The following is an 11,538-nucleotide window of genomic DNA, read 5'->3' on the forward strand; positions in this document are numbered from 1 at the left end:
AATTAATGGGTGATAGTTATTAATCTATGGCCTAAGACGATATATATATGACGAATTTAATGAACGGATGAACGATGAAATAAAAGGTTGACACGAGAAGTTTTGGTGACGCGGAAAACCCGATGTGGGAACAACCTTGGGGGGAGTCGGAATCCCACCAATTTGGCACTATAATCAAGACGGTATTACGCAAGTAAGGAAATACAAGACTTATTTTGCTAGCGAGATATTGCTAAGTGTAGACGGAATGTTGAGTAGTAGAGTGTTGAATGCCCCCTCTCAATATGACGTTCCCCTCTTTATATAGTTGTTGTTGCTAGGGTTGCAATCTCCAACTCCTCCCTGCCTCTGCTGCTATATTCCTGCGTTTGCTCCTGGAAAATAGGTAATAGTTGCTTATCATTAGACCATCTCCAAGCAGAAGGTCACCCTAACTGGGTCACCGACGTTTTAGCTCTTAATCCCACCTTATTTATCTCGACCCATTTTTACCCTTCTAAGCAGAAGGTCACGACCTAGGTCACCAACACAATTATTTTCTACTTTCCAACATTTCCAATCATTTCCACCTTCTCTACCCCACCAAAATATATCTCTTACTTTTTCAATTACTATTTATTAACAAGTTATAAAAAATTAAATTAATCTATTTACCACTACCCAAACCAATTTTCCACTTAAAAAAAAAAGACAAAAAGATGTGGTTAAACTTCCATATTTAATTCATCAATTTACCCAGAACCCCAAATCAATCTCCCATTTCATTCCCAAACTTCCATATTTAATTCATCCCCTCCACATCTATTTACCAGATCTTCATCACCATCATCCCCTCCACATCTATTTATTACCTAGATCATTCATCATAAATCAACTGCATAAACCTATTTCGATTTTCGATTTAGGATTTTTTTTCGATTTTCGATTTACAAAAAATAAACATAAACAAATGGCCTGATTTATTTCAATTTAGGATTAATTTTCGATATACAATTTGGGGTTAATTGAAATCGATCATTTTCGCCAGAATGATGGAGGTTGATCCAATCGCCAGATTTTGCTCCGATTTTAACTAAATCACCGAAAAGGCAGGTAAAATCTTTATACTTATATATCGAAAAAGTGGCTCAAAATATGTCAAAATTAATTTCATTTTATAGACAATTATAAAATATGAAATTATTATGTATGCTCATATTACATATCCGTTTGGTTTGTTAAGTAAATCTGTTTTTGGCAGATATGTTCATATTTTTTTTATTTTGATTTTGGTATATAATTTTCAATTAATTTAGATATTAATCAATATTTCAATCTTCCTATTTTTTTTTTTTGCAGAAATGGCAGAAGACTCTGGCACATTTTTTTGGACTTAGTCCTTTTTCTCTTTCATCTTTGTCCAGCAACCAATCAAATGATGCCACATACAAGGTCACCAACAAAGTCACAATTCTCAACTCAGGGTCACCGGGTGACCCTCACTTGTTCAAGGTCACCAAAATCATCTTGTTAATCCTAGTTTAAGGAGTCATTAGCGTGACCCGACAAGGTCACGACCCAGTCGGTGACCTTGCTTGGGGATGATCTTAGGAAGTAGTTGGTGAAATAGTTAAAGACCCCACTCTCCTTTGCACGTGGGTTTATCAACATAAATTGTGTTTGTTTAGCTTTCATCCTACGGTCCCACCATGTCCACCTCATCAATCCCTTTGCCTTTCCTTCCGCCAATGAACAAGCGCCACATCATCATGGATAAAAAAAGTTGATATTTTATCCCAAACAACTGGTAACTTGGTTAACCAGTTTTTTCTCCCGTTTAGTCCTTTACATTATGCATTTATGCTCCTCTAACATTTCTCACCTACCAGCCATCACTATTTTTATTTCCTGATTCTAACCCTTCCTCACCATCCTGACCTCTTTAGGTCTTACCATATCCCTCTTTACTCCGTTCTCCGTTCTCCGTCCACCACCACCACCACCACCGTCATTTCTCCCTTTTCACCTCTTATTTGCTCTTTGTCTTATCTATCTTTCGAGTATAAAATTGAAAGTGCATAAAAAATAATAATTTTTTGAGATTTTTATGGAAGAGGATAGTAGCAATTAGAAGATAAGATCATCAAATTTAAGAGGGAGCAATGAAAAGGAATATTATCATTTATTTCCGAGTAATAACCTGTCATTGTTGTTGAAAAATCGTTGCTGAAGGATTGCAACGGAGAAAGACAATTTGGTTTGAGAGGTGGTGGAGTTGAAGAAGGAATTGTCGGGGAAAAGAGGGTTTGGAACACAATCGGAGCATTACTCTAAATAACGGATCCGAAATCCGGTTCTTGAACCAGTGTCGCCAACCCGTTTTCTTATCTCGTTTTTGAAGCTATTACACATGACTGATGCTTTTTCTAGTTTTTTCTAAAATTATTATTAGAGATTAAAAGGCTTGTCTTAGCACTCATCAATATTATGTGAGACAAAAACGGAGAATTAAAACAAATTAAAATAAATTAGAAGAAAGATACTACAATTTTCAAGAAATGATAGGCACATGGTTTTGATATGAGTAATGAACAATCAGCAGAGCGTTAGTGGAGAAGTGCGCATCACATAGAAAGAAATTAGGTTGAGCGTGAATTTTACGGAACCGAGTTAAAATCAGGTTAAAACTTGAGCGCGATTCTTAATTTTCCTAAATCGGTACCGACCCGGTTTTGTGATAGAAGAAAGGGGCTAAGGTACCCGAACCAGAAAAATATCGGGTTTTTGAAATAGGGTTTTGGTTCGGGTTCGGTTTACAAATTCGATTCGGTTATTTTTGCTCAGCTTTAACTACCGTACCCTATACTCTACAAGGTTAAATGGTGTTGAACTGATGATGGAGGTGTGAAAAATGGCGGGTCTGTTGTAGGGTAGGATGATTAGTACAAGGAGGGAGAAATAGAGTAAAATTATAATGTGACTTGATATTGTAGGTAATATTTTTCGACAACTCATTTTTGGAAGATGAGGTATAAAGGTGGGATTATTTCGAGATTAATAAAAGTTGAGACTATTTTAGAAAGACAAGGAAAATGTGGGATTATTTTTGTCAATTTTTCCTTAAATTTATAAGATGGCTATTTTGAAAAATAGTTTGAGTTAAACGGTTATTTTGGCAAAAAAAACCCGAGTATACTTGCAAATAAAATGCATGAAAGGAGAATGGATGTAGGTATGAGAAAACAAAATGACGCCTTCTTTCGTTTAGCACTTGCGACATTGCGACAAATCACAAAGTAATTAAAACACTCACATTCATATGATGATAAATCTGAAACAACATACGGAGTACACAACACGAACATGAATAATAAAACACCCTTAACATAAACGTTGACAGTTACCTATCTAGTTGCTAGCTATAGCAACACCCTTAACATTCTTTCTAAGATTACAACACCCTTAATAATTAACCTTAAATACTACGATTACTACAACATTCACTACAAATTAAACTACAAATTAGGTCCACAGATAGATAATAGAACGTATCATACTAGATATGCCCTAATGCATGCATGCATGCATGTCTTAAGGGGCGATACCACCAAGACCGCCACCAACACCACCAACTCCACCACCAACACCTCCAACACCACCAACACCGCCAATACCACCAGCAGGAAGTAATCCAACCCCACCAATCCCAGAAGCAACACCAATACCCGAACCAAACCCGACCCCACCTAATGGTCCCACAATACCAACTCCACTACCAATCCCACCAGCGCTACCAACACCACCATAAACAAAATTCTTGTTATCAGTGAAACCCTTAGCATGGTCTCCACTTGGACCTTCCCTAGTGGCATAAACCACATTTTCATTATTTTTGTTATCATTTTCATTAATATCATTATTATTGTTGACTACATTTGCATTAAAACCATTCTTCATTTGCAATTTTCTTGCAGCAAATGCAGATTGGCTAAAAATGACCAATAATACAAAGGCCAATCCTAGAACATTACACAACTGTGCCATTTTTTTCTTACACTTTTTTTTTTTTACCCTCACTCTCACTTTTTTTAAATGTTGTAGGTTTGTTGGTGCAGAAATTCTGTGAGGTTTCATGTGCATTATAAAGGAGTGATTGGTGAGAAATTAGGTGGTAATTAATTGAGGTAATTAATATTTGGCAGTAAATAATTCAATGCATAATAAAAAAAAATAAAAAAAAAAAAAGGAAAATATGCTAGGTTGACATTGGACAGTAAGAGCATTTGTGAGAAATAACTATGAGAATTGATGTTCGTGAAAATGCCAGCTTGCTTTGCTTCTACAGTGTTACACTGCTACTTGGACTTGGCAAACAGATGGGTCATATCGGGTTTGTGTTTGTGTCACATGTAAACGGGTTATGAACTCTTCATCCCATACCCGACTAATTAAATATCGTGTCGTGTTCGTGACGACCCACTTAGATAAATAGGTCATCAAGTCTTAACCCAAACACCGTTAATTTCATGTCGGATTCGTGTCGTGTTTTCGTGTCATGTCAATACTTGGAAAGTTTAAATATATTTATGTGAAAGAGAATCAAGAAAAAATAAGATTAATTTAGTAAACAAGTTATTTATGTCGGGTTCATGTTTAGAGAGCTCAACCCAAACACGACCCGAACCTAATTAAATCTCATGTCATATATACGTTGACCCATTTACATAAATGGATTATTAAACATCAAACAAAACCCGTTAATTTCATGTCGCGTTCTCATATTTTGTCATTCTTTACCAGCTCTCTACTGTTACTGCTATTCGTATAAATAAATATATGTCAATTAATGAGAGCATTGACCACTACCGGTATTTTCAGTAAATATGTAGGGAAATGCTAGGGTTTTTGTTGGAGACGCGTCATAATTTTATTATTCTTACACTTGCGTAGTTGTATTCAGTAAATTTGGTGTAGGTAGTAAATTAATGGGAATTTATTGTTTTGTCTCCATGTTTCATACAGTAAAGATTTTAAGAGCATTTGTGAAAAATTTGTAATGGTTTTTTTTTTTTGGTTAAAACAGGGTTAGTTCGGGAGAGATGGTTTTTCAGGAGTTATTTGATCATCTATTTTATATAGGTTTTTCTATTATGTGTCCAATGGGCATATAATAAGAAGCCAATTAAGAAAAGTATTACACCAATATATCATGTGCCCAATAAAAAAGCCCATTTTATATTGACCTACTTGTTATTCAACAATCATATTAACAAACGGTTCCTTCGGCTCTCATTTGTCTTTGTTCTAAAAAAACATAGATATACAATTGAGCGAGACTAAGAAAGTTGTTCATGCCAAATACTTATTGTACAAAACACAAAATACTGATAAGGTTGATATATATAAGGGCCAAATAATTATTTTAACACTAACACTGCGTACTTCTACGTTGAATGAATGTTCACGTGGTGGAGTTAGGGAGGGGCTAGCAAGCACGCTCGTTTTCGCTGGCGAATGAAAATTTCAAAAATTTTAGATAAAATTCTCTAAAATTTTCGACATTCTTCTTATACCATTACTCGTTCGCCTCCCTGAAATTTTCCGCTCTGCTGAATTTAAATCCTTACTTCACCACTGATGTCTACGATTCTTTACAACAACAAATAATCTTATATATTTTGATCAATTTTATTTTTTTATTTTTTATTTTGAGTAACCTCAGCCGCTTTGGTCCTTACTTTTTATTTTGGAAATCAAAATATGATTTAAAAGAACGGCTCTACCTTCAAATCTATTAGTAGAGTATTTTTTCAATTTTGAACTTTTTTTCAATGAAATTGGTAGGCAAAGGGAGGTAAAAGTTTATTGAGGGTTAAAATTAAGGGAAACAAAAAGTATAGAATGACACGTTGAACCTAAGGGCTCGCTTGAAATTGGAGTAATTATTAAGGGAATAATAGAGCTTAAATGAACTAGAAAATGGAGGAAAGTGATGGAGGTTGGAGATAGAAATGGAGGAAGATAGTGTAATAGTCTATCCATTAAGGGGTAATAATTACCCACCTTCCATCAAGTAATGCATTACCTTCATATGGAGGTAATAATTCCTCCCTCACCACCTCTTTCCACCCTCCACAACCACCACAAACCACCAATCTCCTTCCATTTCATCTTATTTTAGCCTCTATTACTCCCTTAATAATTACTCTCATTCCAAGCGAGCCCTAAATAGTTGACTATTTCGGCGGAAGTTGTCCTCTAGTAGAGTTACCCAAAACAAAGGGACCGATTAGTAAAAAAATGCATTGAAAAACAATGTTCGAATGACCAAAAAATGTACTCCCTCTCTCTCGGTCATTTGTTGTCCTATTTCATTTTGGGTATCTCAGTGAATTATTGTCTTTTCTATTTTAAGAATGAATTTAAAGAGCAATTTAATCATTCACACTAAATTTGATCCACTTGTCATTTATTAATTGACCCTCTCTTCTTTTCTTGGTCTTTATGCCAAAATCAAAGGATAACAAATGACCGAAACGGAGGAAATATGCTATAAGGTCTGGTAAATAGTCGGTCGCACATGAACCTATCGATTTAAGGTAGTGTTGTGTTTTCCCTTTTTTACAAGAATACTATTAGATCGATAGGAGGAAAAGTCACTTAAATAGGAGGAAAAGTCACATTGGTAAAACCGGAGGGCATACCAAATTACCGACGTACTCACAAAAGAAGCAACCATTACCAATTCACCATACTTGTCCGTCAAATTATTTGTTGATGGTTTTGATAATGGACGACTAAAAACAACAGTTTATCACAATTCATACTCGTAACTCAATTGTCAATGTACAACACCTATAATAAAATAACTACGAATTAGCGTCTCATTATTTTTTCGAGCTCTCTTTGCTTTAGGTATTTTTATACACCTGTTATTCTATTGAAGAAAAATTTAACAATAGATGAAAGTAATTAAATGGAACAAATTGATCAACTCTTAAAATTATGTCAATATAAAATTCAAAAGTATTTATATGATAGATTGCAATAGGAGAATGATTTATGAGGTATAATTTATTTAGGGTCATGCTCTTTCATGGACATAATTTACTCAATTATGAACATGAATGACCATTATACCCTTGTCATTTTCACCCCTCATTTTACATTTTGTTTCATAATCAAATGAATCAATCCAATTCCCACCAACAAACCACGTACCGGTCGTCCCCCATCGCCGCTTCACCCAGACGACCGGACCACCACATCTTTCCTCTCCCATTTCAAAAAAAAAAGAAAAAGTTTAACAAAAAGAAAAGAAAAAAGAAAAAGATAGAAAGAAAGAACGTCTGCATATCATTGATTTTCAAAGCGCATCATTTATTTTCAATGACAAACCACTAAATCAGTGAACCACCCCTAAGTTCACGTTTAACTGGGAGTATTGTTTTGTTGTCTCGAATGTCGTGTTTCAATTGAAAGTTCTTCAAACCCAAATTTTCTGGTCTAAATTAATTTAAACCTACCTAATTTGATAGCCTAATTATAAATTTGAATTATTACTCAATCAGCATGAGAAATACCGTCTATAATTGAGTCATTTTGATGGATTGAATTAATTTGGGAGGAAGGAAATTAGAGAGAATTTGTGTATTTTGTTTGTTAGGAAAAGGGTAAGATATGGAAAACTAATGGCAAAAAGTCCGTGAAAGAGTAATGTTTGTTCATGGAAGTGCAACTACGTTTACTTATAGCAATAGGAGAAGGACCTACCAACTGGAGTATTATTGCAAAGATGCATTACATATCATGTTGTGTTTGTCAGAAAGACATGCATATAACCTCTTGAGATATTGTTATTTTTAGTCATTGATCGATGGAGCTAAATACGGATCGGAGTATATATATGCGCGTACTCCGTATTCCACACTCCACAGTATGGGAGTTACTTTTTACAAATTACAACGAATTCATCAGACATCGATGGTACGTATGCAAATTCTATTGCTCCTACAAGACAATTGTATGATGCGGTTTATAACACCATATATAATAATAACATGAAATAGGTTGACCATTTCTTGCATTGTTGGTTTAGTAAAGGTATTGTAATGTTTTTAAAATATCAACTAGTTAAGTCGATAAATTATGTATGGAGTGCATTAATATTTAAAATTCGAGTTAGTTTTCGTTAGAATTAAATTTTTCTTTGTGATTCCGTCAAACAAAAAATAAAAATAAATAGTATTTTTATATGCACATCAGCACATGACATTTTACCGTAGCAGCAAGCTTGGGGCTTTTGCTACGAATGAGCTTATGCATATGAAATAATATAAAAAAACACAAAATCGATAGTAATTCTCATAAATCATCATAATCAATTAAAACAACAATAAAAAAAAAGACACAACACTTAACACCAACGTAAATAAAACAAGCTAACACCTTGCATGCATGCATGCATGCATGAATTAAACTAAACCTCAACATCTTAAATAATAATAATAATAATAATAATTAATCTTAATCTCCCGTAGATAGAACTAAAGAAGCCTTTGATTTCAAGGAAGAGGAAGTGTAGGAGTGCAACCAGCACCACCAGCACCAGCTCCTCCAAGTCCACCCAAACCACCAGCTCCGCCACCGAGACCACCCAAACCTCCAGCCCCACCACCTAGACCTCCCAAACCTCCGGCTCCACCACCAAGACCACCCAAACCTCCAGCCCCACCGGCACCACCAACACCACCCAAACCACCAAGACCACCAGCTCCACCCAATGGGTCGAGCCCACCACCAAGTCCACCAACCGGTACAACCCCGGCTACACCACCGACACCAGCAGCACCACCAAGCCCAGCAAACCCTATAAAATTCTTACCATCCTTGACATTATCACTACCTTTCTTAGTAGTGTCCACCACATTACTGTCGAGCAATGTTCTTGCAGAAAAAGCAGACTGTACCATAACTAGGACTACTAAGACCGTAATAATGCAAGACTTCGACATTTTTTTTAACTCTCTTTTGATTTTCTCCTCTATTTTTCTGTGTGTTTCTGATGGTTTTCAGTGAGTGTATGGTGAGACTGGTGATGTGACTTTATATAAGGGGGAAATTGTGAAAGTGGAGTTATTATTAGGGTGGATAGTTAGTAGATAGTTGAAGGTAGTAAATGTTATACCATTTAATTTTGAAATTATCACGCAAGAAAACCTGACTTATTGATGACCATGTTCGTGCCGTGATGGTCCATTCTACAGTATTGCCTTACATAAATTTTACTCCATAAAATAACATCATAGACCATCTTATATTTTGACACCGTATTTTATTGGTTACACATTCATCTATCCATTCCATTACTTTTAATAAACGAGTGTTTTTATATACAAAATAAATAATTGTCTCATACTATAATATGGTTTTACAAGATAATTATTAGCCATGTAAATTTCACTCCTAGAGTTAGTTTTAATTGCGTTTTTTTCAATTTGTAATACTCTCTCCATCCCGATGAGAGGTTATCTATTATCATTTTGGAGCATCCAACAACAACAACAACAACAACAACAACAACAACAACATCAGAGCCTTAATCCCAAAATGATTTGGAGTCGGCTGACATGAATCATCCTTTAGAACCGTCCATGGGTGAACACACACCTCAAAATGCAAAAAAAAAAAAAAAAATAGAAAAGGAAAAATGAAAAACAAAAGGGAGAGCGAAACATAATACAAAAGTCAAGGTAAACTTATAGTTTTAAAATCGAAGTGCGGATTTCTTTTATAAAACCTTAAAATTTAAATCGAGAATAAAGATTAAAACGATTTTGAAAACCGAAGTAAAATTTAAGGGGCCGGCATACCTTAAAAGTAAACCAAGTAAAATATATAAGAAAGTGGTTGGTAAAAAGGTGTAATAAAGGAGAGAAGAACAAATAATTTTTTTTAAAAATTAAATAAAAAACACTAAGGACTTGTTTGGTTGACATAAGGGAACTAAAGTTCCCGGGAACTTCAAGTTCACATGAATTTCCAATTCATGTGAATTCCCAAAAAGTGTTTGGTTTGCATGTGGGAAGTTAATTCATGTGGGAAGTTAATTCATGTGGGAAGTTCCAATGACCAAGGGGGGCTTGGTGAGTGACTTCCCACATAATGGAGGAAGTAGATTCATGTGGGAAGTTCTATTTCCCATGATTTTGGCAACCAAACAACATCATGGTTTTACACTTCCTAGGAAGTTTAAAATCTCATGATTTTAATGGGCAACCAAACAAGCCCTAAATATGTCAAATAACAACAAATACTAAAAATTCACATGTACCATTTGCCTCCATTGTTCCCTCTCTGTCACCATCTCTCCCCATGCCCCAAAAATCTCATATCGTGCTCTATCACTTTCAACCATGTCTATCTCGGTCTCCCTCTACCCCTAAGAACCTTTTCTATACTCCAAGTCTCCAGCCTCCTAACTGGTGCGTCTATAGGTCTCCTTCTCACATGGTCAAACCATCTTACTCGATTTTCCATCATCTTGTCCTCTATTGATGCCACTTTTACCTTGTCCATAATCACCTAATTCCTTAATCGATCTTTCCTTGTATGGCCACACATCCACCTCAACATACGCATCTCCACCACACTCATCTTTTAAATGTGATAATTTTTCACAGCCTAACACTCGGAACCGTAAAATAAGGCATGTCTAATTGTCATGCGATAAAATTTTCCCTTTAATCTTTGGGGCATATGTTTATCGTATAAAAACCCTGAAGCACTCTTCCATTTCAACCATCCCACTTTAATTTTGTGAGCCACATCTCCGTCTAACTCCCCATCTTTTTGAATAATAGATCCTAGATATCTGAAGAAATCTGACCCCTCGACAACATTCTCATCGAAAATAATAATACTCCCACCTCTGTCGATCTCGATCCCGCCACGTTAGTGAACTGACACCTCAAATACTCGGTCTTACTCCTGCTCAGCCTAAACCCACGAATCTCTAAAGTATGCCTTCACAATTCCAACTTTCTCTCCAGCCCCTCTTTCATCTCATCAATCAACACAATATCATCAGCAAACATCATACACAAATGGATGTCGTCCTGAATATCCCTTGTCAACTCATCCATAACTATAGTAAAGAGAAAAGGACTAAGTGCGGAACCTTGATGCACCCCGATGGTGATGGAAAATTCTTCCATTCTCTCAACACTAGTGTGAACACTACTTGCACTAGCCCCTTCATACATGTCCTTTATGAGGTCAATATATTTTTGAGACACATCCTTTCCCCCAAAGCCCACCAAAGCACTTCTCTCGGTACCCTATCATATGCTTTTCCAAGTCAATAAAAATCATATGCAAGTCTTTCTTCTTGTCCCGATGGTGTTCTATCAACTGTCGCATGATAAAAATTGCATCCATAGTCGATCTCCCAGACATAAATCCAAATTGGTTATCCGAGATGTCTACACATTTCCTAAGCTTTTGCTCGATTATCCGCTCCCATAACTTCATCGTATGACTCGTAAGTTTAATTCTTAG

General features: G+C 35.7%; 1 protein-coding gene across 1 annotated transcript; it reads right to left on the minus strand.

Annotated features, from left to right (window-relative positions):
* Positions 1-3,276: 3,276 nt before the first annotated feature.
* LOC141651336 (uncharacterized) lies at positions 3,277-9,082 on the minus strand. The gene is made up of 2 exons (XM_074459054.1): positions 8,550-9,082; positions 3,277-4,140 (listed from the first exon to the last, which is right to left on the minus strand). Exons 1-2 carry the CDS (start codon positions 8,991-8,993, stop codon positions 3,571-3,573), a joined length of 1,014 nt encoding a protein of 337 aa, XP_074315155.1. The 5' UTR covers positions 8,994-9,082; the 3' UTR covers positions 3,277-3,570.
* Positions 9,083-11,538: the final 2,456 nt, after the last annotated feature.

Source organism: Silene latifolia, chromosome 4 (genome assembly GCF_048544455.1).
Source record: "Silene latifolia isolate original U9 population chromosome 4, ASM4854445v1, whole genome shotgun sequence".
Taxonomy (NCBI): Eukaryota; Viridiplantae; Streptophyta; class Magnoliopsida; order Caryophyllales; family Caryophyllaceae; genus Silene; species Silene latifolia.

Bases quoted from the DNA above. Each gene is read 5' to 3' on its own strand.
- LOC141651336 (XM_074459054.1), bottom strand. From the start codon at position 8,993: ATGTCGAAGTCTTGCATTATTACGGTCTTAGTAGTCCTAGTTATGGTA. The intron at 4,141-8,549 runs CCTTGAAATCAA...ACCACCTAATTT, and splicing joins GCACTCCTACACTTCCTCTT to CTCACCAATCACTCCTTTAT.